The sequence below is a fragment of the Musca domestica genome, unplaced genomic scaffold (genome assembly GCF_030504385.1).
Source record: "Musca domestica strain aabys unplaced genomic scaffold, Musca_domestica.polishedcontigs.V.1.1 2, whole genome shotgun sequence".
Classification (NCBI taxonomy): Eukaryota; Metazoa; Arthropoda; class Insecta; order Diptera; family Muscidae; genus Musca; species Musca domestica.
The window spans coordinates 26,816,623-26,843,055 of NW_026712249.1; the positions used below are offsets into that span (position 1 = coordinate 26,816,623).

General features: G+C 35.5%; 1 protein-coding gene across 1 annotated transcript; it reads left to right on the forward strand.

Moving 5' to 3' along the window:
* Nucleotides 1-14,453: 14,453 nt before the first annotated feature.
* Nucleotides 14,454-25,224, forward strand: LOC101900945 (alpha-(1,3)-fucosyltransferase C). The gene is made up of 3 exons (XM_005176284.4): nucleotides 14,454-15,806; nucleotides 19,535-21,058; nucleotides 24,562-25,224. Exons 2-3 carry the CDS (start codon nucleotides 20,157-20,159, stop codon nucleotides 24,998-25,000), a joined length of 1,341 nt encoding a protein of 446 aa, XP_005176341.1. The 5' UTR covers nucleotides 14,454-15,806; nucleotides 19,535-20,156; the 3' UTR covers nucleotides 25,001-25,224.
* The last annotated feature ends 1,209 nt before the right edge of the window (nucleotides 25,225-26,433 follow it).

Genomic DNA, 26,433 nt, shown 5'->3' on the forward strand with positions numbered 1-26,433 from the left:
TGATATTTAGACTATTTAAAGTATTTGTGATTCAGATTTGGCATTGGTTTGGAAATGTGACATTTATTTGTAAGAAATGTACTGGATTGTACTGAATTTGGCATTGGGTGAGGAGATAGAATTTAAATTCCGAAATTTGATACTGAGGTCTCTGTAGGTATCTGAAATTGAGATATGGATGTGGATTTGGAAATGTGCGCTATAATTGTACGAAAAGTTCTAAACATTACAAAATTCGGTTTTGGTTGAGGGAATGGAGCTGAAATCCTTAAATTTGATTTTGAAGTCTTTGTTGATATCTGAATAGGAGGTATGGAGTTGACTTTGGAAATGTATACTTTAGTTGTACGAAAAGTAATAAATAGTACTTAATTTGGTATTGGGTGAAGGGATTAAGCTGAAATCTTCAAATTTGATATTGAGGTCTCAGTTGATACCTATAATTGAGATATGGAAGTGGTTTTGCAAATTTTGAAATAAGAGTTGCAATTTTGAATTTTTATAATTTGGTCCCTGTTGGATTCTAGGGTTTAAATACAGGGTTTGATGAAAAAACTGCAGCCAACTTCAGACTGATGTCGTTTCTAAGCCACTCGTCCGACAGCTGTCAACATTATTCCAGTAACAGCTAAGTGTATTGTTTATAAGCGTACAAAAGCATTTTGGTGAGAATTTCCAGAAAAACAGTTATTCGTGATGGTATTGAAATGTGATAGTGTGATCTCTTTATATTTGGCTGGAAAACCGCAAGTGGCTATCGTTAGAACACTCCAGCATTTAAATGTGAATAAATGTTTTGTGTCTCGTACCATCGCTCGTTACCGTGATACTGGTAGGAAGTGGACGGAAGAAAACAGTAACATCAGCAGAAATGGTTCGAAAAGTTAAGAAGCGACTTGATCGAAACCCGCGTCGCAGTGGCCGAAAAATGGCTCGTGAGCTGAACATATCGCAATATTCCAATCGACAAATATTGAAAAACGAGCTCGGGGTAAAGCCATTAAAATTCCAAAAACGGATAGAAAATAGACTCAAAAGAGGTAAAGAGTTGCTTCGCTTGGCCGAGAGTGGTGAACTGCCGAATTTGGTTTTCTCCGATGAGAAAACATTCGTTGTCCAGCAGTTTGTCAAGAAACAAAATGAAAGAGGTCAGTGAAAATGTGCACCTTCGGTTGGCCACCAGAACTCAAGCGCCGGGCATGGTGATGGTGTGGACCGATCGTCGCTTTCCGCTCGTATTAATCGACCTAGGCATCAGAATAAATACCGAATATTATCTCGAAAATATTCTGGAGGTTGTATTAAAGCCTTGGGCACACAAACATTTTGGCCGCAGACCTTGGACATTTCAACAGGACTCAGCACCATCGCACTCAGCACTAGCCACCCAAGAATGGTTACAAAATGAGGTTTGTCGCTTCATTCCTAGCTCATAATGACTTGGACTATTGTGTCTGTAGAATTTTGGAAAGCAAGGTTGGCAATAAAAAATGCCAAAGTATCGCTCACCTCAAGCAAGCATTTCGCCGGAATTAGCCAAAATACCACAGAGCAACATCAACATCACCCTGTACATCAAATCCCCAAAGAAGTTTCTATTTCTTAGGACAAACGTTGTTTAGGCCTTTATAAAGTTTATATCATATACTAAGGGACCTCCTATAGTTTGAGATATATTTCGTATTATTTTGCCAAATAGCAACCATCTTTGGATTACATCCAGAATCATTGGTACAGAAAATGTGTAACATCGATCCACTTTTTGGCATAGCCCTCATATCAGAATAATTCCGATTTCAAGTAATTTTCACATTTTGGCCATGATTTCCATTCAATTGCACCAAGTTTTGGAATTTTGATTTCTTATTATGTCGTATATTTATCTGCAATATTTCTGAAGACACTATTTACCCAAAATATACGAATTTCAAGGAATCTTCATCCAAAAATATCACTAACTGAGCCTGAGTCGATTTTGGTTACTCTTCGCCTTAAACCTTTAAAACGCAGACACACGTGTATTCTGTTTTCATAATCTGCTCGAATTTTTTTCGTAATTATTGAAAAACTTGTATTTTATCGGATAATAATTATTAATCCTGGTTAAAGGGCTAACAACAGTAAGTACACCTCCTAGAAGAGTGCTTCCATTTCTTAATAATATTCGCTGCCTTTTAATTTCACCTGCTGTAGCGTACACCAAACCGTCATAGCTGAAGATTCCATTTGACATAATGACAATACGAGCTTAACAAAGTCTAGGTGTGAGTTGAAATGGACAATAAAGGGCCATGTCTAACAACATCACAAAACATTTGTTGGGGAGGTGAAAAACCTCAACATGTCACTCGTGCTGGAATCGTGTGAATAACTGCTTAGTTTTAATGCCATACGTATGTAAACGTCTTCAGGGTGACAATATGTATGGCGGAATCATAAAATAAGCAGAGAACCACACACACACAGAGACACTCTTAATTCCACTGTAAACATAAAGAAACCGATGGTCATTTGACCGTTATATGAATGTATGAATACTCATACATATGTCATGAATATTGACAATTGTTGTATAAACATTAATTGTTTTTCTCCACGTGATTTAAGGTCATTAAGGGGGTTGTTTCAAATACGATTTCTTCGGTATAAAATATTCATAAATAAACATAACTGTATGTTTATGTATTAATTCGACAAGGCGGATCCTGATGGAAAACAAAAATGGTGGAAAATGTATTTTTAGGATAGGTCAACATGTGCCTCGACCAAATGACGGATCCTGCTATGGCTGCGTGTTTTTGGCTAGCAAGTAAACATTCGATTTGGTCTGAGAGTAGTACATCGTAATATGTATATCAAATCGAGAAAGAATTCGAAGATGTGACAATATCGACCTACTCCTTTCAATACCCAAGTAAGGTTCTTATTTGGTTCGAACACATCATAATATTTTCATCAGATTTACTCAATTTCGGTTAACAACTTCTGGTACCTCCTGCACAAAGGGTAAATATTTTGAACAATTATAACATCAGTGTCGAACTTTTCTAAAACCTTTGAAATCTGTAATGTAAAGGGCTCTTCTGCATAGACGACCAGTCGAAAGGCTTTAAATCGCTTGATCTAGGCGACCAATTGATTGGTGCCGAATGTGAAAAAAAAGTTGCCCGAACTCTCCTCTCGATGAGTCCTTGTTAAGCGTGCTGTGTGACATGTGACACCTTCTGGTTCAAACGACATGTCATGTAAGTAAAGCTCTTACATTTTGGGCAAAAAAGTTTGATATCATCTCATGGTAGCGCTCATCAATTCCAGTTACGTTAGGGGAACTTTCTCCCTCTATTTGGATTACTTTGGGAGGTAAACTTTCAAACCGCCGATATGTGTATCTCCTATTTTTGATCTACTTTTAAAATATGCTAAATTTTTTTTGTAATAATTTTTCAAAAAATGTGTTCCAACTTAGTGCATACAAATATTTTGACAAGATCATATCTAGTGCTAAAATAAAGTATATCGGTCTGATTCTTTCTAGTTACGGGTTCTCATTATTTGTTATTAAGATTTTAGGTAGGGAAGGCCTTCCTTAGGTCGTGTATTTTTATTATATATAATAATTTTAAGGACCTCCGGATTTCAAGCTGATTTTTCAAGACACACTTGTCTGGTAAAAATCAGGGAATACCTACATTCCCCAATTTTACACTAAAAATTTCCAAAACTACCTCACTAACTTTATCATTCCAGCTCTATTGATTCACCCCAATTCCAATTTTTACCAAATTTAGTACGCATGAGTACTTATTTCCATAATAAACCGAGTCATACAATCCAATAGAAATCATATTTCCGAATTCCAGTTCTATATGTTTACCACAATTCCAGTTTGTATAAAATTTAATACCACTTAGTCCACATAAGTACAAATTTCCTTAACAACCTGCATCATACAATCCCGATTTCAGGATTCGAATCCAAAAGGTTAGTCAAATTGTGCCAAATTTAGTACCATTTCCAAAATTTCCTACACATCATAATCCCACACTCGATCAGTAAATTTAATTTCAAATTTTAGAACACCAGCTCTATCGCACAACCAAATCCAAATTGTACTAAATTTAGTACAAATAAGTACAAATTTCCATAACTCCATATCATATAATCTAATAAAAATCTTACTCCCGAATTTCAGGATTTCAAATATATCGATTGGGCTAAAATTTAAACTTTGCAAAGTTTAGAAACATTTTGGTACTCATAAGTACAAATTTCCTCAACTACCTACATCATACAATTCGATAGAAATCTTATTTCAGGATTGCAAAACTAACGGTTCTCTCAAAATTTAAACTTTACCAAATTTAGTACCAATTATTGAGCACATGTACGAATTTTCAAAACTACCTACATACCCAGGTCCTACAATACAATAGTTATTATATTTCCAAATTTCCAGCTCAATCGGTTCACCCAAAACCCTTGTTTATTTCTGAAAAATGTGGAGTATTCCAAGTTTTGGGTTCGTAGGACAAACGTTGTTAAGGCCTTTACATAAAGTTTTGACCATGAAAACCTAAGGTATTCCTATAGTTTAAGATATATTTCGTAGCATTTAGTATAGAAACCTTTAGAAATTTCATAGAAAACTTTAGAAATTTGATCATTGGTACAGAAAATGGGTCATAGCCCCCATGTTGGCATAACTCCGATTACATGTTTTTTTACATTTTGGCCAGGTTTTCGTCAAATGTTGACATTTTGAGTTCTTATTATGTAAAAACGCTGTTTACAATAAAAAAATACTAATAATAATATATCAAAATAAAAATAATAAAAAATACAATGCACGTCCACCTTTTGGAACCGCTCTCCTAGATTGGGGTATAATATATTTTTTGACGAATAAATTTCTTTTATATTTTAATTTCCCCCGTTTTAAGAGAGCCCATCACCATATTTGAAAAAAGGGCCAAAAAGAACCCGTTAGTGCCTCTGTTGAGAGTTAAGATTTTCAACAAAATTATTCTCGTAATGTTATCTGTAATATTGGTGAAGACATTATACACCTTCAATGAACGGATATCAGGGAATCTTAATTCGAAAATATGAACAATTGTGATAAATATGGGAACTCGGTGAAAACTATTTATTGACTTTTGGTGGCTGTTTTTTAACGATCTAATTCAAAACAAGTAAGTAATGATTATAGTCGTGCGGGGCCGACTATGTGATACCCTACAATATATAGGGTGTTTTTTAAGTCCGATAGAACTTGAAATTGTCAAAAATAACACAAAAAATCAAATTTAAATCAAATTTTTATTTGAAAGATCAATACGTGACATTAACATTTGAAAATTATTTCTGGCATATGGGCACCGCGGCTGTTCTTAACGAAGTGCATTCTGTACGTCCAATTTTTGGCCACTTTTCGAGCACTGCTGTCACGAATAACACTGCTGGCCTCCAAGGCGTCAATCGTTGCTGGTTTATCAGCATAAACCAGTGACTTTACGTAGCCCCACAGGAAATAATTCCCACAGGAATAAATCGCACGGAGGCCAATTGACAGGTCCACTTCTCGAAATCAACTTATCGCCAAATTTTGATTTCAATAAGTCGATGGTTGTGTCCGCCGTATGGCACGTAGCGCCATCCTGTTGAAACCACATCCCCTCCGGATCAAGATCATCCATATTTTTAAACAAAAATCATTGATCATGGTGCGGTAACGATCTCCATTGACCGTAACGCGAGGTCTGACCTCATTTTTGAAGAAATAAGGTCCGATAATGCCACCAGTGTGAAAACCGCACCATACGGTGCATTTTTCTGGATGTAATGGAGTCTGTAGGGTCTCTTGTGGATTGGTCTCACTCCATATGCGGCAATTTTGCTTATTAACAAACCCGTTAAGCCCTTTACAATATGTTATGTCCTGTGTTTCTTAAATTATGCTGCCCTAAACTCAAACTTCATGCGGAATTTCGTGTCTTTGCGACCTGTAGAGCAACTGCAAAATCAGGAAATTTTTCAGTTTTTGGTCCATTTCAACCCCTAAATATTATGGGATCATCTTCAAAAGCAATAAGCTTCTATTGATATTCTGACCCTTTCAACACCTCTATTTTCACCTGTAGCTTTATTACAAATTAACATGGACAGACGGACGGACATACATAGCTAGATCGACTCAGCTCGGCGAGATAGAAAGATCCATATATACTTTCCCATGTGGGAAACCAATATTTCGAGGTGTTACATAATTTTTGGCCCAATCATACTTATAATACCCCCAACACATAGTGTTGTAGGGTATAAAAATAAAACCAAATAAATAAAAATATAAAACTTTTAGTATTAAATCCACAAACAATTATAATGTATAAATGTCAACAAACTAAATCGCAATTTTTTTTAACTTTACACAGCTATGTATTCCGAGCTTTTCCCCCATATGATGCATATATTAAAAGTCACCTTTAAAACTTGACTCTCACAACAGCGCTTATATCTTCATGAATATTGTTCTGTTAATATTTCCCGCTCTTTTTGCTTTCCACACCTCTCACATGAAACCCGATCAATGATTTCATTAATTTAGTCAAATTTCAATTAACGTCAAAAAAAGACAGACTTCTGACTGACGATTGAATATAAAGTGTACATATATATGTTTCAGTGTTGCTCTCTGCTGTATATGATGTCGTCAGTTTCACACAATTAATTGAAGATCATCAGTGTCGACAATTTCCAAAGAGGAGCTGCTATATTGGTGGCCATCGAAAAAAAGGGGGAGAAATGATATTTACGAAACGAACATTTTAACTTCAAATGTGAATAGTTGTGTATACTTCCGATATATACATCTGTAGTGTATACCACATAAAATTGTATTAATATTAAATTCAATAAATTTGTGGATATGTTTCGCAAAGTCGAAGTAAAGTACAATGCATGGAAACCAAGAAAAATAAGTTCTAGATCAAAATTTTGAAAATCATAAATAGAAGAAAGTCAATATTAAATATTCCAACCTTTTGATATTGAAAATATAAAGGAATAAATGTTCCCCCGTTCCCTTCCAAAGTGTGCGTGGGAATTTCATTTCATATTTTTGTATTCTCCGTTGAATGTGTAGTATGTGTCGTTGTTGTTGTTATTATTCTTATTTAGTATTGCACACACTTACAAATATATCACTGAATAAATGACCAGTACGATGGCAGCATAAAAAGTGTGGTCAGAAAATTAATGTGGTTGAATCGTTCAGATTTATCAAAGATATTGCTAGTTGCCAAATAAATATTGTTTCCGATTTTTGACCTAAAATCTCAGATATACTACTCCCAAATAACTCGAAACATAAAATTACAACTGATTTGGATGAACTTTGGTTCCTAAACCTTAAAAATTTCAATACCGAGAAAGAAGTTAAAACAAAATGTCAAATTACAATTGTTTTGGTTGGAAACATGGACCAACAATATTAAAATACTGAAAATCAGGAAGAACCTTTATATAAGGCAATATCAAAAAGTGGACCACATTGAATATTCTTATACCCTCTACCTCGAAATATACATTTTCGACCCTACAAAAAATATACATTCTTGATGAGCATACAAATCTATATTGATTGGTATTGGTGTTGACAACGAAAATATCCTTGTAAAGAACTGCTTATGTAGGCCCAAGTTTTGGTATAGTCCCGACCTGTTATTTGTTATTTTCTAGCCACATTTTTCACCGAAATTGTTTCAAATTTGACACTTTAAGTTCGTTAAAGGTGCTACCTCCTATGACAGAAAATTGTCTTGTCTAGTCTCCGTCTTCGCAAAGTATCCTAACAACTATACTTACTGATGTTAGGTATTTTCGTAATTTTAACCATATTTTTTTGCCGGAATTGTTTTAAGTCTGGTATCTGGAGATCGTAATGTGTTATATTTCTTCTGAAAAAATGTACCTGTACAGATTCACCTCTTCGTATAGTCCCCATGTAATTGTATTCCTGATATTCGGTACTGTTGAAAATTTAGACTTTGGAGTTCCTATAAGAGAAAAGTGCCTACATAGGGCTACGGTTTCGTAGAGCCCCCATATAATGGTACCGCTCTTTATTCGAAATTTTATGATTTCAACAGATTTTCTTGTTGACAACAAATACTATATTCTTTGATAGACAATTATCTTTCGAGGTCACATTTTCGTATAGACCCATACAAATGTACTTAACGATATTCTGTATTTTGAGGATTTATGACATATTTTTCGACCTGATTGTTTCAAAGATGATATTTGAAGTTCATAATGACAAAAAATCCCTATAAAAATCCATATCCATAAATTGGTACCTTCCTTCCTTCCATATCCATAAATGGTACCTTCCAATACTCGGTATTTTGATAATTTTTGGGAGAATTTTTTTGCAACGATTTTTTTTACACATTTTCCAAGTTCCCTCCAAATAGTGGGGAGTATCAAAAGTTAAGCCCAGTCGAATTTAACGGCTCTTTTCCTTGTTTTTCATATTGTGCTAAATTTTTAAAACCTATATAATTCCCCCTACGATTTTTTGAGATTTTACATTATGGAATTACAAATGTATCTTTTCCTTTTCCGCATTTTCTATGGTGGAGAGTATGAGAAAACGTTTGTTCTATTTTAAGAACCCCAGAGTAACTTTCCAATTATCCAATTTGCTCCAAACTTTGCTCAGGTTTATATTTATCGAATATTAATAGAAGAGTAACAATATCGGCCAACTCCATCCCGTTGGCCAAGAGCATCTCAAAATCAGGGGGTATATTTATATAAGGGCTCTACTAAAAGATGGACATATATTGACAACTGTTTTTTTTTTTTTTTTTGATAACATTATTTCTACATAAGCGGATATCAAAATGATAAAATTTGGCGAAATTTTTTGGAAAACATGGCTATAACATAAGAAAAATTCATCATCCTTCCATGAAGGTTTTGAAAGTTGACCGGTATTGCCCGAAGGCTTTTGCACCTCTCAAATATTGTTTGGAAAATTTCTTCTCAATTGGACAATAAATGCGACCTGCATTTTGTTCTCAAAAATACTGACATGCATGAATCGATTAAGAAAGTGATTCTATAAAGATAGCCCTGGGTCTATCTCGCTTCCATCTCCATTTTACAAAAAAAATGCACAACGACATAATACCCTTACCACTATGTGGTGTGGTGTATAAACATTGTAGGGTAAAAAACATTCAGTACTGAATTTTGGCGCATCCAACCAAATTTAGTGTAGAAGCAAGTACGTCAAATTTGGTGAAAATCGGTTTACATATAGCTATAGCTCTCTTATATATGCTTCATCCGATTTCGTGTCCCTCACATTCGTAATATGTCTTTGGATTTAGCTCCCATATATATGTGCAACCGATTTCGGGTTAATTGTGCACGAAATGGCTAATATCAGCCCAAATGACCTGTATTTTAGCACATCTGATAAAATTCAGCCGAGAAACAAGTGCTTCAAATTTTGGTTAAAATATGTTTTATCCGATTTGGTGTTAAAGTCCCTCACATGCGTAATATGCACTCCACAACAATGATATTTGATACCGGGCATCAGATACTGCTCGAAAATACCTCTGCTAAATTTTATCGATTTTACGGATGTTGCTCCCCATATATGTGTTACGGGAGATCTACTAATACTCATAGTGGTGTAGGCTATCATATAGTCGGCCCGCCTGACTTTTGACCTTTCCTTACTTGTTTTTTTTTTGAGTCTATTTTAAACACACAAGAAAAAAAAAATAAGTTCTGACAATGTTGAATTTTTTAAACATTTAAATTACGTACGCTTGACGTGTGCTTAACTCGCGTGGAGAAAATGTAGATCAAGTACCTTCAATTTTCGATAACGCTCTCAAATAAAAAAGTTTATTAAGGAAAAAAATGTCAAATCACAAAATTTTATGCAGGAAGTATTTTTTATTTTTAATTTCTAAATCTTAATCAGTTGAAAGCTTTCTCTAAAAATACCCTCAACTATATGTATTTTGAATGTCCAAACGACTCTTTTCAATGAAATGTTCAATAAGTTAGTATATTTATGGGGTTTTAAAATATTAAGACAACTGACTTTAAAATAATGGAAATTTTCCCATTTAGGTACCATCATCCTTGGACAGAGAATTTCTAATAAGATTCCATGCTATCTATTTTTGCGCTTTATGGGTCAAAGTTGTTGCATCTCTTCTAAATATATGAACTGCATTTGTTTTGAAAATGTACTGAAGTTGTTTTACTTCTGTTTTTGTTATAAGGTCATACAAGCAAAATTTTAATCGTTTTTACTAGCCATGACAAGTAATATTTTTTTCTCAAATAAGATTTTTTCCATGAATTTAAGCAAATAAAATTATTTACATATTATCTTTATGACTCCGAACACACAAGTATTTGCATACATTTGCGACAATGAATCACAAGTTTAAAATATCTCTTTTTTTGGTACTGGAACATCGTATATTCCCAGCAAAATACCGACTTGTAAAGAGTATTTTTGCTAGGCTCATGCGATTTTATTTATTTGTATATACAAATTTACAGTGTAACACAACTATTTTAAGTTTCTTATCTCAAGTTGGGCTGTATTAATAACCAAGTGTGCCAATAATTGATTGCAACAATGTGTTCGAGAAGTACTCGAGTGCACTTGTCCGCACACTACTCTGCTAATTATAATAACAAAAAAAAAAAAATCGAAAAATAAAATTCAAAACAAACTCAGATGGTTTTCAGTTTCGTGCCCGTATGCATTTTTCACATCACAGCTGAAGGGAGGCGAAAAAATGTGGGAAAATCAACAAAAACATGTGAATGTGCATAATATACCAGTGTTATATATATTTTTAGTATAAGGTCTTGCTGACATAGAGTCGACGAGAAAAAAGCGACAACGTTTGGATGTGCAACGTCAAAATAGCTCAAGGCAAGAATGGAGTGTCATTATTATTTTGCTGTAGAGTTTAGCAACACACGTGTATAATATAGATGCTGCATGGTGTGTATTTTAGAGATATACAAAATTAATTATTAATTTTTAATTTTGTAATTATAATTTATGTGTTGTTATATGGGAAGGAGGCAAAATTACAGTTGCGACATTGGTCTAGAAGTACATGGATACATGGTTAGAGGTTGAACTTATATTTATGACCGATTTTTACAGCTAATCAGCTATTGCATATTAGACTTTTATCTTATTTCTATTATTTGCTCTCAGTTTTAAAAAAATATCTGATCAGCTACCACTGTAAAAACTTTTGTCTAACTTGTTTTGCAAGCCATTTTTATTACCAGTCATTTTTATACGGCTGATCATAAAAATGGTTTTAATGATTTTTTTACGTCTTTTTACGTCTAAGCAGACAAAAGTACTGATTTTTGGAATGAGTTGTTCAAAAAAAATGTTCAAAGATCAGCAGATTAAAGTAGATAAATAATATATTCTAGAAACTGCATGCAAATTCTTCATATTTTTAAAAATAATATTTTTATAAATATTAATATTTTTATATTATTATATCATATTTTTGAAAGGCTAAAGGACCAAAAAATATGTGGACACTTGACAAAACCTTGAGTCTTTAATGACTTGCGGATTTTTCAAAGAAAATTTTTTCAAAGTACAGCAGACTAAAAATAGAGTTTTCTAGAATCAGCGTCAAAATTCTACGGATTTTTACAGCATTTTTTTAATGACTTGCAGACTAATATTTGCATCCTTTAAAAAATATTTCTTTCTAGAACCAGCTTCAGCATTTCTTCAGAATTTTTTTTAATGAAAAGATGACCCAAACGCATATATCTTTTTAAAAAATTTTGTTTTTCAGGAGTAGGTGATCCAAACATTTTTTCAATATTTTTCTCAAGGGCAACCTGACAAAAAAGCATTATTTGCATTTTTTTTCTTCAAGAACGAATTTTTCAGCATGAAGTATGGGCCTTTTAAAAAATATGTCACAGTTATCAACGGGAAATTAAAAAGAAATATATTTGACAAAAAAGTAATTTTTTTAAATTAACATGACCAGAGAGGGTGTATATCATTTGATGCGGCCAAAAGTGCCTAGTCGAAATAACGGTTTTAGACTCCAGGCCTCTTTAGACCAAATCCGTCTCAGGACATTTGGGGACGATTTAGCGATGTCAATCCGTCCGTCGGCTGGCGGTGCGCACGATAATTCTATCCAAACTTGGTACATCGTAAAATCTTTGTCAAACTTAGATCGAGGTCGGAGATGGGCAAAAGGTCAACATTTTCATAAAAAATAATTTATCGCATAGGAAGAGGACGGATAATCCGATTTTGTTCAAATTTTGCAAATCGTGATTTTTGCATTGCTGCAAGATCGGGTGCGAGAATGGGCGAGATCGGACTACTCCTTCTTGTACCTCTTCTTCTAGACATCCGATTCAATATTTGGAATATCTAAAACGCTCATAAAATGCGAAATATGCATCAGATTCTCTTTAAATTTCGCACATCCCAGCAGTCATTCGGCATATCGACATCCTGGCGCGTAGTTTAACTTCTCGTACAAACTATTTAATGCAAGTCGATATTTTTGTTTGGCTCCCTATTTGTCGGTACCTGCTCCTGGATTTGGTTCCACTTTCAAACTAAATATATTGTAATTTGATATTTCGGATTCGGAAAGTACCTAAATTTCCAAATTTCCAGCTGTAATTCTTTATAGAAAGTTTAACTCCCCTCTCAAACCATAATGGGACATAATGGAATTGGTGGTAATCGGTTCAAAATTAGATATAGCTCCCATGTATACAGGGTTGCCCATATTCGACGGATCCATCTGGCAACGCCATAACTTTTCACAGATATGTCACATCGCTTAATGACATACCGCGTTTGAAGCGTTAGTCCAAGCCGATTTTTACCATGAACCAATACACGCCACGCGAAATAGTTGAAATTTACATTCAACAGAAGAAGTCAATTGTGAAAACTCAACGTGCTTTTAAAACATTAAAAAATGTGAGAACACCAAATTCAAGAACACCATTAAGCGTTTATACGAAAAATTTTCGAATGGTAAGGCTCTTTCTAATCCGAAGAGGCCATATAAAAGTCGATTAAGGCGAACGGCCGAGAATATCGCTGCCGTACGGGCCAGTGTTGAGAGGTCCCCAAGAACATCCCAAAAACGCCGTTCTCAGCAGTTGGACATGGCTAGGTCCACTTTACAACGGATTATTCGCATTGATTTGCATTTGTTCCCGTACAAAATTCAATTGACGCAAAGAATGTGGCCAAAAAAAAAAAAACATGGGTCCGTCGAATATGGGCAACCCTGTATATTCGTCCGATTTCCATTTTATTGTACGTACGTATGTGCACTATTCGATCAAATGGAATGGATTTTGGCACATCCAACCGAATTCAGCCTAGAAGCAAGTGCTTCAAATTTGGTAAAAATTGCGTCAGATATAGCTATAGCTCCTATACATATATTTCATCCGATTTGCGATATGTACCTCCAATACACTCCACAATAAGGATATAAGGTACCAGATATAGACAATTTCACGTTTATTGAGTACCAAATTTTAGCACATGCGACCGAACACAGCCTATAATTATGAGTGTCAAATTTGGTAAAAATCGGTTAAGATATAGCAATAGGTTTAATATATATCTCTATCCGATTTAGGGTTTATGGGATACCAAATGGTTAATACCAACCCACATAGCGTGAATTTCGGCACAGACCACCGAATTTACCCTAGCCGTAAGTTTTTCAAATTAAGTGAAAATCGGTTCAGCTATATCTGAATGGGTCCCATACATATGTTTTATTCGATTTGGTATTTAAGGTTCATGGTTGGTATGATCTACATCAGATAAATTAGCAATAATAACGTTTATTTATTTCGAATATTTTTACTAAACATACATAGTGGTGTAGGGTATAAAATTGGCCCCGCCCGACTTTTGACCTTTCCTTAATGGATACTATAGTCATTAGGTCTGGACCAGCAATGGACTATAATTATTACCTCTAAATTTTTTTTAATGATAGTATGTAAGTGTGGGGTGTATTAAAATTGCACAGCCTTGCCAGAAATTGAGTTGGATCGAAGCCCTATCAATTTTGTTTTCGAAACCCATGCATACGACCCCCGCAAATTCATATACAATGTGCATATAAGCTAAGCAAGTTAGCCTGCCAAAGTATTCAGCAGTAGTCAGACATTCAGTCACACAGGCCATCCATCCAAACCGTCCGTGCGTCCGTCCGTCCAGCCATTCATTCACTTATTCATTTACCCACTTCACTTTCACTTCGAGGTTTTTTGTTTTGTTTTTTTTTTTTTTGTTGGCTGTGGGTCGTTTGTTGTTGCTTTTTTTCTCATTCTATGTAGAATATAGATGTGTGTGAGCCAATATGTGTGTGCGTGTGTGTTTGTGTGACTGTTCTGTTTTGGACCTCACAAGTCAGTTGTGGCACGCCGATTAGTAAGCATTTTAACGTTGAAGAGTTAACTAACGGCCTACCACAATTTGAGAGAGTTCTTCTTGTTTTGTTTTTCTGTTTCGGCTTTTAGTTTGATTTTGTTGTTAAAGTTTATGTTATTGTGGTTATTGGTGTTATTGTAACTTTAAGAAACCAGGCAGTTGTTGCTGCTGACCGTCACCGGTTGCCGTGGTTAATTTACACGCCATTAAATACCTACGTTTGACAAGTTCAAAAGGACGCGAAGGACATTCAAATGACCGGTGTCAGATTTTTAATTACTTGCCCCAGTTATTGTCAAAGTGCCTTGGAGTTCAGTGGAGAATTTCCGAATAATTATTAAATGCCTCCAGAAGTGACCTTTATTAGAGATTTATTTAATATTTCTAAGTGTTTTGATTTGTTGTTGTGATTTTCGATTTGGCACAAAGCCGAAACCAAAACATTTCGTCATACCACCTCCCAAAAAAAAGTAAATAGCAAATGTAAACGGAACTAACTAAACACTGCGGCATTGCAAATAAAAACAAAAACAACTCAGCAAAATCCAAAAAAAACAAAAAAAAACAGAAAAAAAACGCGAAGTCAGTCACAGCCAAAAAAAGTGATTCATTGTAACGAATGACTTCACTCTTTCCCAGAACCACGAACGTTCTATGGAAATTTCGTTTGGAATTTCTAAAGCACCCGCAACAACAACATCATCATCAGCATTATTATCGAAAAGCAACAGAACTGCTTTGGAAGTGGATGTAAACACGGCGTAGCTGGCTTCACACCATCATCAAGCTGTTTGGAGGGGAAAGACCCAACCGCGAATCAAATATCGCCAACGAAATTCTTGTTGTTGTTTCATTTTATTGATTTCCATTCATTGGGTGAACGTGCCCCGTAGCCCGTCACCCACCTCGCCGCAACAATGATATTTATCTTTGATTTGTTAAAACCCTTACTCGTTTATGGCTTTGTTGTCATTTTCACGATATTGACTCACATTTTCAAAACTATCGTTTATCAAGTGCACTCCATAGATATTTGAAATGTTGTCGTCGACGTTGTCGTCGTTTATCTAATATTATTCGCGCTAATGTTTCGAGGTTTTGAGAATTCTTGTTGCTGTCATTTGCCGGTCTTATCATCAGCAGCAGCAGAAGCAGCAATGAGTGTGACTCGCTTAAAAGCAAAGATGTTTACAAAAAGTGTCAAGAGAATGAAGCAGCACAAAAATAACAATACCCACTCACTCACCACACACACACACACAATGCACGGAAGAAGGTAAATAAAATAATAATGTTGTTTTAAAACAAGTAATAGTTTTGTCACTTGTGAATTTTCTACACATGTTGATTTCGTACACTAGTCGACAGGATATGTTATCTGAAGAGTAATTAAAAAGAGATTGTTCCTTCGAAAAATCAATTTTCATTCATTTTATTCTATTAAGAAATAAATTAGAGGAAATAAAAATGTAACAATTTAAAATGTTCCAGTCATTGTTCCGACAGATATCTACGTTTAGCATTTAACCTTTGTTATGCCCTTTACCATACTATGGAGGTATATTGAGAATTTCTATTCGTCTGTAACTTCTCAAAATATATACGTCTAAGATCCCACAATCACTTTTGGTATTTTATGACCAAAAATTTTTTGAAAATAGGTTATATGGGTCCACATTATTCAGCTTCCATTCAACTGCAGGTAGTTATTAAGTTTAAAATATTTTGGAAGTTTAAGTGAAAAGTTTATACTTAATTTGCTGTAAATTTGCAGCTTTTGTTACCTACTTCCTACTTTGTAGAAAACATCCCTTACATATATTCGCATATTCGCTATTTTGATGACTTGTGTCGCATTTTTCACCGGACCGCACTTTTGATAGAAAATTGCTGATTGGTACCGAATTCTTTGATAGATAATTGGCTATACATGTCTCGTTTTCATGTAGCCCCCATATAATTGTGCTACTCCATATTCTGCATTTTAATAAATTTAGAGGCATTTTTTAGCGGAGTTTTTTGAAATTTTTATGGAAGTGGGGTTAAGGCCATAATATGGTTGAAATGGACCAAAAAAATCTTGGTTTGCAGTTGCTCTAGATGTCACAATTATAGATCAATCGACTCGAAATTTCTCATAGGTTCTGAGTTCAGAGCTGGCCAGAAACCTACCAATTTGGATGGTCATTGAATAACATTTAGCGGTTGAAAAAGACCCTAACTTTCAATTAGAAAAATACGAAAATTTATATTAAACCGCAAATATTTGTAATCCCAGCGAAATCACAATAAACGGTGTCCTAACTGAACGCTATTTTGAAATTTTATGTAAAGCACATATATTTCTAAAATAAAATGTTAAACTTTATTATTTCCTAAAGTAGTCAGAATTAAGATATGTATGAAAAAAGATATTGTGTAGACGGCCGCCGCGGTTTCGCAGGCACACACGCGATTTTTTAATGAAATTTGCAATGACCGTCTAATTTCTTCTCTTAAGGCTTGAGCCGTTGTTCGTTTATTCGCGTGAACCATCGACTTCAGAAAACCCCAAAGAAAAAACTTTAAATGTGTTTAATCGCACAATGTACGCGGCCAATTCTGGCCTCCAAAACACGACCGGGAAACGATTAAAGCATCAATTGAATTGTTTTACTGCCTGCATGACATGTTGCGCCGCCTTCTGGAAACCACATGCCCATTCACATTCTAGGCAAAAAAAAAAAAAAAAAAAAAAAAAAAAAAAAACACAGGTTGTGCTTGTTCTGTCTAATTTTCATAAAGAACGATATATTTTTTTCTCCAGCCTAAAAACTAAATCACACAGTGATACGTTGAAGGTGCATTTGCTTCTCACATGTGGCAATTGGAAATGGTCCTCGTCACTGATGATTAGAGTGTTCATTCGTGTAGAGCTCCATTTTTACTAAGTGTCAAACAATAACACTTCGAATGGCGTCAAATTTAAAAATTGTGTTCTGGTTGAGACACCCGTTACATTAAAAGATCACTATTGACAATTACATCCAATCCGATATCTTGGCTATCAGCACCACGATTGCCAAGATATCGGATATATAACATAATATGTGCACTCTGTATGTAAAAGAAAATGATGTTAGGTATTCTGCTTATAAGTCAAGACCGATTAACTGATGATTTAGTTGGACTGATGATTTAACTATTCTCACCAAATTCGGAATAGCCTCGTCCCAAAAAATCACGTAAAATTCATATGTCAATAAAAAAGTGATTTTTTTGTTATATTGTTTTATTTCTCGTATCTTTTTATAATGCATGCGTTTAAACAAGTAAAAAAGTATAGGTCGGTTTTGCCGACAGGGGTATACCCTTAGCCAATGTTCGATTATTTAAAAATATAAAGACCTCTGTTATGATTATTCAAATGTTTAACCCCTTATGCAGTGGGTTTCGAATAAATCGGCCAATATTGGCAATTTCGTATCGGACTTAAATAAACATGATATAAATATTGCGACGTGCTAGGCTTGGACTGTGTTGTGTTAATGGAAATTTTGGGATGTACCAAGTCTTGAATGGAATCGGATTTCAATTTCGCTTTTTATGAGCTTCATGGATATTCAAAATTTTGAGCCTTAGAGGGAGACGTACCAGAAGTAGTGGACCGATATATCCCACCTTCACAACGGATATTTTGTTAGTGGAAATAATAGAATGTGTGAAATATAAAGAAAACCTGATGCTTATTTCGGATTTTATAAACGTTTTGGTTATTCAAAACTTTGACCTTTTGTGGAGGAGGTACCAGGAGGATATCTATCTTTTCTTTAACAGATCCTGTGTTGATAGCAATATTCACATGTGCCAAGTCTAAATGGAATCCGATATTGATTTCGCGTCTTATGAGCTTAATGGAGATTGAAAATTCCGACCTTTTGTGGGGGAGGTACCAGAAGGTGTGGACCGATATATTACATCTTAACGCCAGACCTTGGGTTAATATAAATATTGGGATGTGTGAAATTTGAAGACAATCGGACACTTACATAACATTTTATGAGAGTTGTAATTATTCAAAATTTTGACCATTTGTGGGGGAGGGACTTGATGGAGTGGACCGATATTGTCCATTTTCACACCTGTCCTAGCACTAATGCAAATATTAGGATTTGCAAAGTTGGGGCAAAATCTGATTATCTTTCCTCTTTCTGTGCAAAAAATATATTTTTTGAGAATTTCGACCTTTTGTGGGGGAGGTACTTGATGGAGTGGACCGATATTGCCCATCTCCGAACTAGATCTAAGTTTGACAAAAATATTACGATGTACCAAGTTTGGACCAAATCGGATGCTCCCTTCCGACGGACGGGCGGACATCGCTGGATCGACTCCAAATGTTATGAAACGGATGTGGTCCAAAGAGGCCTAGGGTTTAAAACCGTTATTTAGACTAGGCACGTTTTGACCGTATCAAATGATATATACCCTCTGTAGCCAGGCTTATATTCTGACGGGCCATAATGATTACAAATTAACATGGACAGACGGACGGACATACATATCTAGATCGACTCAGCTCGGGGAGATAGGAAGATCTATATATAATTTTCTATGTCGGGGACCAATAATTCGTGGTGTTATATAATTGTTCGCCCAATTAAACTTAATGTCAGAAAGTTGCCAGAAATCCTTTAATTAATCATTTTCAATATTCTAGAAATCTATTCCCTATAAATAAATTATATCATAATAATTGTTTCGTTTCATACCACTGTGCCTAAAATTATTTCGAACAGTGACAAAGCCAAAAATAGGCCAATTATTAAATCTTATCTTTTTGGGTGTGAAATTTCAACAATTTATTTATTTTTTTTTTTTTATTTTCAAACACTTGTCACTTTCAGAATATAGCTGAATATTGAAAATAGTTTTGGCTGCGATATTTGTCAATGATAACACATTCCTATAATCCATTAAATATGTTACGTTTGATAATAATCAGAGTTACTCTATTATTTGCAGAACATTTTTCATCGTCAAACCAATTGACTGATCGTGGCTGGTGATAGGAGTGTGGCGGGCCTCATGACCATACCGTATGCGCATGCATGTTGCAATGTAATTTAATACCGAAAAGCCATCATCATTAGCAATGATGATAAGGATTTTATGACTATGAACGGGGAAAATTGAAATGGTCATATTTGGATTGCAGGACTGCGGTGGAATGATTAGTTTCAGCGACTACGCCATCATATAGAGCAACAAATAATGTATCATAAAAACAAAAACAAATCCCTCACATGAAGGTGTGTGTTTTTCAACTGATAACCACTACCTGCTGCTCCTACACTCAGGTTCGACTGACAATGCTGCCAAAACACTGACTAATTTTCCAATAGACCACTCTACAACTACAACTACTTAACACTCTGCCGATAATTTCGACAATGGAAAAATTACCAACAATGTGTAATCTATTTCGTTGGTTAGTTAGGTTCGATAATGTGGTCATTAATACACAGCCTGGCTGACTGAGTGACGATGAAGGGTGTCAGCAAGGGTGGCATAATTAACAAAAAAAAAGAGAAAATTCTAACTGCCATGGCATGGCATTCATCATTCAGTCATAGGTATTCGTTCAATGGACATGTTTGCCACGTCTCAAGGAGAACCGCTGTTACGGAAGAACACCTCGGCGGCCATTATCGAAAACGACAATATTCGCGCGAATGCCATACAAATCGAACGCTACGAACAGATGCAACTGAAGCGAAAGTGTCGCACAAAAGCCCTGTTAATTATTTTAGTGTGTCTGTGTGTAACGGGTTTCCTAACATGGCTATATATCGATCATACGGTGCCGGAATTCAATCAATATCGTTTGGTGAAAAGTTTCGAAGAGACCCCCTTGAACTATGGCAACAACAACAGCGGCAGTGATAATGACCAACCACGCATAATTCTGTTATGGAATAGTTTCTTTGGCGATGAACGTTGGTCTCTGCCCGACGATTTAATTGATCCGGCATATTTCCACAAGGAGCTGCAGTGTCCTGTCTCGAATTGTGTGCTAACCAATCGCCGCGATCTATTTCCACAAATACAAATGTACGATGCCATATTGTTTCATACCGCCCAACCATTTCCTGTAATCAATTCAGTGCCTTCACAACGCAGCGGACGTCAGTTGTATGTCTTTGCTTTGATGGAACCGCCGGGCGAGACAAAACACATACTATCGGATGAGAGGGATTTCTATAATTTAACCATGACATATCGTACAGATTCGGATATCATTTGCGCCTACAATTGGTTTGTCGACAAACAGACGGGTATGCGCATCCTACCAACGGAATATCCAAAATGGCGTCCTGTTCCGAATATCTACAATGATACGGCAATTTGGAGGCTATGGCCAAATAAAACGAAGACAGCTGCTTGGTTTGTTTCGCACTGTGAGACATTGTCGAGACGTGAACAGTTGACGGCAGAGTTGCAAAAATACATCGATGTTGATGTCTATGGAAAATGTGGACCCATGAGGTAAGTTTTTGATTTAAAGGAGAGATATTTAAAATTATCGTATTCCGCATGAAACTGGACAAGTGAAAAAGGATTAAGCTTCTCAGTATCCACTTTTGAATACTCCCATAACGCGGAAGGAATTTACAAACTAATAAAAAAAAAAACAAAACAGTAGGGAAGACAAAAGTCGGGCGGTGCCGAAAATAAGCAAATAAGCGTTCATATTGGCAATTTAGGTTTACGTATGTGATTTCCACTGACGGATAGATGGACAGACGGACGGTCATCGCTAAATCGACATAGAATTTTATGCTGAACAAGAATATATATACTTTGTGGGATCTAAAATGTATATTTCGAGGTGTTACAAACGGAATGACAAACTCAATATACATACTATGGTGGAGGGTATAAAAATATGGGAGCTACATACATATCTGAACCGAAATTTGACACACTTGATTCTAGGCTAAATTTGGTAGTCTCTGCCAAAATTCATCCAATTTGGCCTAATAGTACACATTTGACGAACAATATACTTTAAATTCAACGAATATGTATGGCAGTTATATCCAAATCTGAGCCGATCTCAAAATTTTGCAGAGGTATTTCTGAGCTGCATCTGATATCTGGTACAAAATATTACTGTTGTGGAGTGTATATGGGGGCTATAGCTATAACTAAACCGATTTTCACCACATTTTTAAGTACTTGCTTCCGTGATAAATTCGATTGGATGTGCCAAAAACCATTCCATTTGGATGAATAATACACATGTGGTGCACAATAAAATTGAAATCGGACGAAAATTTATATATGAGCTATATCTAAATATGAACCGATATTCACCAAAATTGCCAGACATACTTTTGGACCGAGCCTGGCCGTGTGTGCTGAAATTCATTTAATACTTATAAAATCGGACGACTCTATATTAGGGAACTACATCCAAATCTAATCTGATTACCACAAATTTCAATAGCGCTTGTTCTTGGGCCGAAAATTCATCTCAATCAGACAATAAATGCGATCTGTACTTTGTTTACAAAAATACATGGACAGACGGACGGACATGCATAAATCGACTCAGAATGTGATTCTATGAAGATCATTAATAGGAACTAGGAACTCGCTTCCTTCTCCATGTTACCAACAAATGCAAAAGTACATAATACCCTGTACCACAGTTTGTGTGGTGTCTGGTATAAAAAAAAAGAAATCCGTTGAAAAATACTGCTAAAATCATCAATTTAAGGAGGTAGACGTATATGTAGGCTATACGATGACGTGGACTTGCATGAGCAATTTTCCGTCATAGGCTGTAGTAACTGTTAGAATCTTCAAATTTCAAATTACCGTCCAATATTTGAAGCTTAAATAGAATACTCTGGAATTTTTGGGCCGATCCGACCCAAACACAACCCGCTATTCTAAATAATCTTTTTTATATCCTGGCTACAGAGGGCAAATATCATTGATACCGCGAAAACTTGCCTCATTGAAATAACGGTTTTAGTTCTAGAGCTCTTTGGACCAAATATCAGGATATTTGGAGTCGATCAAGGGGTGTCCATCCATCTGTCTGTCTGGCGCATTGATAACTATCCATCATCAAGAATTATTCAATTTTATGCAAACTTTGCAATACTCAATATTTTATTAGTGCTAGGTCAGGTCTGAAAATAGACCATATTGGCCCAATCCATCAAGTTCCTCCACCACAAAGGTTTAAAATTGTTCATAGTCAGAACTTTTATAAAATGTGAGTACTTTTATAAAATAAGAGCACAATTGTCTTCAAATTTTTTCGTATCCCAATATTTTTATCGACACAAGGTCTTATGTGAAGTAACCCGTCTTCACATAAGACCTTGTGTCGATAAAAATACTGGGGTTCCAAAAATTTTGAAGACAATTGTGGTCTTATTTTATAAAAGTACTCACATTTTATAAAAGTTCTAACTACTTATTCTGGCGGACTACATATCCTGGTACCTTCTGGTACTTCCCCCACAAAGGGTCAACATTTTGAATAATTATTTCTCTTATAAAGTATAATAGCTACCGTCCTAGCAATAAATGATTAATATACAGGGTGAGATGAAAAACTGCAATAAAGTCAAACGCCATAATATCGGAAATAGCATCAAATTTTAGAATAAGTTTAGATTTGTTCGAATTGGTCACTTTGACACGAATTATGACCTTCAAACGGCCAATGAAACCATCACACGCTGCCCGAATATTGCTATGCGGTATTTTGGCCCATATCCGGCGAAGCGCTTGCTTGAAGTATTTTTGGTATTTTTTAGTACCAACCGTGCTTTCCAAAATACTCCAGACGCAATAGTCTAACGGATTGGTATCCGGAAATTTTGGTGGCCATTTTGCGCATGAAATGAAGCGAGGAATCTCATTTTGTAGCCATTCTTGGGTGGTGCGTGCTGAGTGCGATGGTGCTGAGTCCTGTTGAAATGTCCAAGGTCTGCGGTCAAAATGTTTGCGTGCCCAAGGCTTTAATACACCCTCCAGAAAATTTACGCGATAGTATTCGGCATTTTTTCTGATTCCACGGTCGATTAATACGAGCGGAGAGCGACCATCGTCTGTTATGGCGGCCCACACCATCACCATGGCCGGCGCTTAAGTTCTGTTGGCCAACTGAGGGTACACATTTTCAGTTGACCTCTTCGGCAAGTAAATTTTCCGAATAGAATATTGCGATAGGTTCAGCTCTCGAATCACCTTTCGGCCACTGCGACGCGGTTTCGATCAAGTCGCTTCTTTACTTTTCGAACCATTTCTGCTGATGTTGCTATTTTCTTCTGTCCACTTCCTTGACGTCGGGCTACGCTACCAGTATCACGGATACGAGCGATGGTACGAGACACAAAATATTTATTCACATTTAAATGATGGAATGCTCTAACGATAGCCACTTGTGGTTTTCCAGCCAAATATAAAGAAATTACACTATCACGCTTGAATTCTTTTTTCTGGAAAATTCTCACCAAAATGCTTTTGAAGGCTTATAAACAATATAATGAGCTTTCACTGGAATAATTTTAACCGCAGTCGAACGAGAGGCTTAGAAATGGCAGCAGTCTGAAATTGGTTTCAGTTTTTTCATCTCACCCTGTAGGTCCATGAATAATGATATCGTCCTTGTTGTTTAAAGTTCTATGTGGAATCTGGAATTATCAACCGAGCAAAACCATTATAAAGTGTTTCTTATTTTGCGCCAACATTCGTCATTCGAGAATACAACTTCCGCTAGTCCGACAAGACTTCAATGTTTGGGGTCCATATGTAATTATTCCAGCTTGGTAATAAAACTATTAACGTCAGGACTCTGTCAAATCACGACTATAAACACTACGCCTAAGCTGATCTAAAAAGCATACCATCAGTTGTCCTGTAAATACTTTTTTTAAAAACTATCTTTAGGACTCGTTTATATTAAATAATATATATTCTTAAATTAATTAATTAATACATTTTCTTTCTTTTTTCTTTTACAGCTGCCCAAATGGTTCACCGGAATGCGATCGACTACTGGATGAAAAATATCAATTTTACTTTTCCTTTGAGAATTCACTTTGCATTGATTACATAACGGAAAAACTCTACAAAATTATGAAACGCAATATTATACCCGTCGTGTATGGCGGTGCGAATTATAAGCAATTTTTACCACCACATTCCTATATAAATGTTGAAGACTACTCCACCCCAGAGGAATTGGCCAACTACCTGAAATTTGTGGCGGAAAATCCTATCGAATATATGCGTTATTTTTGGTGGCGCGAACACTATGAGCTACGCTTCTTTTCGCCATTCTGTGAGCTGTGTCAAAGATTGCATCAATCTCAATATTATTTGAAAACTCAAAGCTACAGTGACATCGAGCGATGGTGGCTGCAGGGAAGTTGTCGCTTCAAGTCACGCATTAAATTCTAAAGAATTATTTTTTTAAATAAAAATCAAATTAATTTCTAGTCTAAGCAATTATCTATAAGAGATCTTTTTAATTGTTGTAAATCAATTTTTTTGTTTTTGTGTTTCAATTAGACCTAATGCTAAACACATGCATACGATACTTGTAACCTTGTTTCCTGTAACTGGCATACGTAAATGATGTGATATAAAAATGTTATTTCTTTTTCTATAAAATACACAATTACAAAAAAGAAAAAAAACAATGTAATTTTATAATTTTTTTTATAATTTTATTAGCTGATCGGCAATATGCCGAATATCGGGAAATACCATTTTATGAAACCTTTAGCATAAACCGATATATAAATTCATAAATTTGAATGCTGTTATGCGAATAGTTACTGGTGCAAAAATATACCACTAGGCCTATTATTTGGTAATCAGAAGATGACCAGTTCAGCACAAAATTCTGTGTCGATTTAGCAATGTCCGTCTGTGGAAATTACTCTAGCTTCCGTACAAAATGAAGTAAGTTGATAAAAATTTACTCAAATGTGTTTTATGTCTGCAGGACATTTGGTATTGAAAATGGGCCATGTCCACGTCTTCGTATAGCCCCCATATAACGGTACCCCCAATATTCGGTATTTTCGTGATTTAAGCGACATTATTTTCCGGAAACGTAACAAATTTCGCATTTGAAGTTCGTAATGGATACCACAGCCTATGACAGAAAATTGTGTGTGCAGGTCCACGTCTTCGTGTAGCCCCCATGTCTTCGTGTAACCCCCCGATATTCGATATTTTCATGATTTCAGCGACATTATTTACCGGAAATGTTACAAATTTCGCATTTAAAGTTCGTAATGGATACCACAGCCCATGACAGAAAATTGTGTGTGCAGGTCCACGTCTTCGTGTAGACCCATGTAACGGTACCCCCCGATATTCGGTATTTCGATGATTTTAGCGACATTATTTACCGGAAATGTTACAAATTTCGCATTTGAAGTTCGTAATGGATTCCACAGTCTATGACAGAAAATTGTGTGTGCAGGTCCACGTCTTCGTGTAGCCCCCATGCAACGGTACCCCCGATATTCGGTATTTTGACGATTTTAGCACATTATTTACCGGAATTATTTCAAATTTTGTATTTGAAGTTCGTAATGAATACTACAGCCTGTGGCAGAAAATTGTCTGTGCAAGTCCACGTTTTATAACCCCAATGGTACCTCCCTATATTCGGTATTTTGATGATTTTAGCTACATTATAAACAGATTTTTTTTTTCAAGTTTCGCATTTGAATATTGTAATAGCTTATGAAAAAAGTTGCGTATACAGGTCCACGTCGTCGTATATACCCTAATATACGGCTACTTTCGGTATTTTAAAAATTTTAACAGAATTTTGACGGATTTTATTTTTTTGAAAATTGACAAATTTTTACCAA

Coding starts and splice junctions, on each gene's coding strand:
- LOC101900945 (XM_005176284.4), top strand. CDS start 20,157: ATGGACATGTTTGCCACGTCTCAAGGAGAACCGCTGTTACGGAAGAAC. Junction 21,059..24,561: donor GGAAAATGTGGACCCATGAG/GTAAGTTTTTGA, acceptor TTTCTTTTACAG/CTGCCCAAATGGTTCACCGG.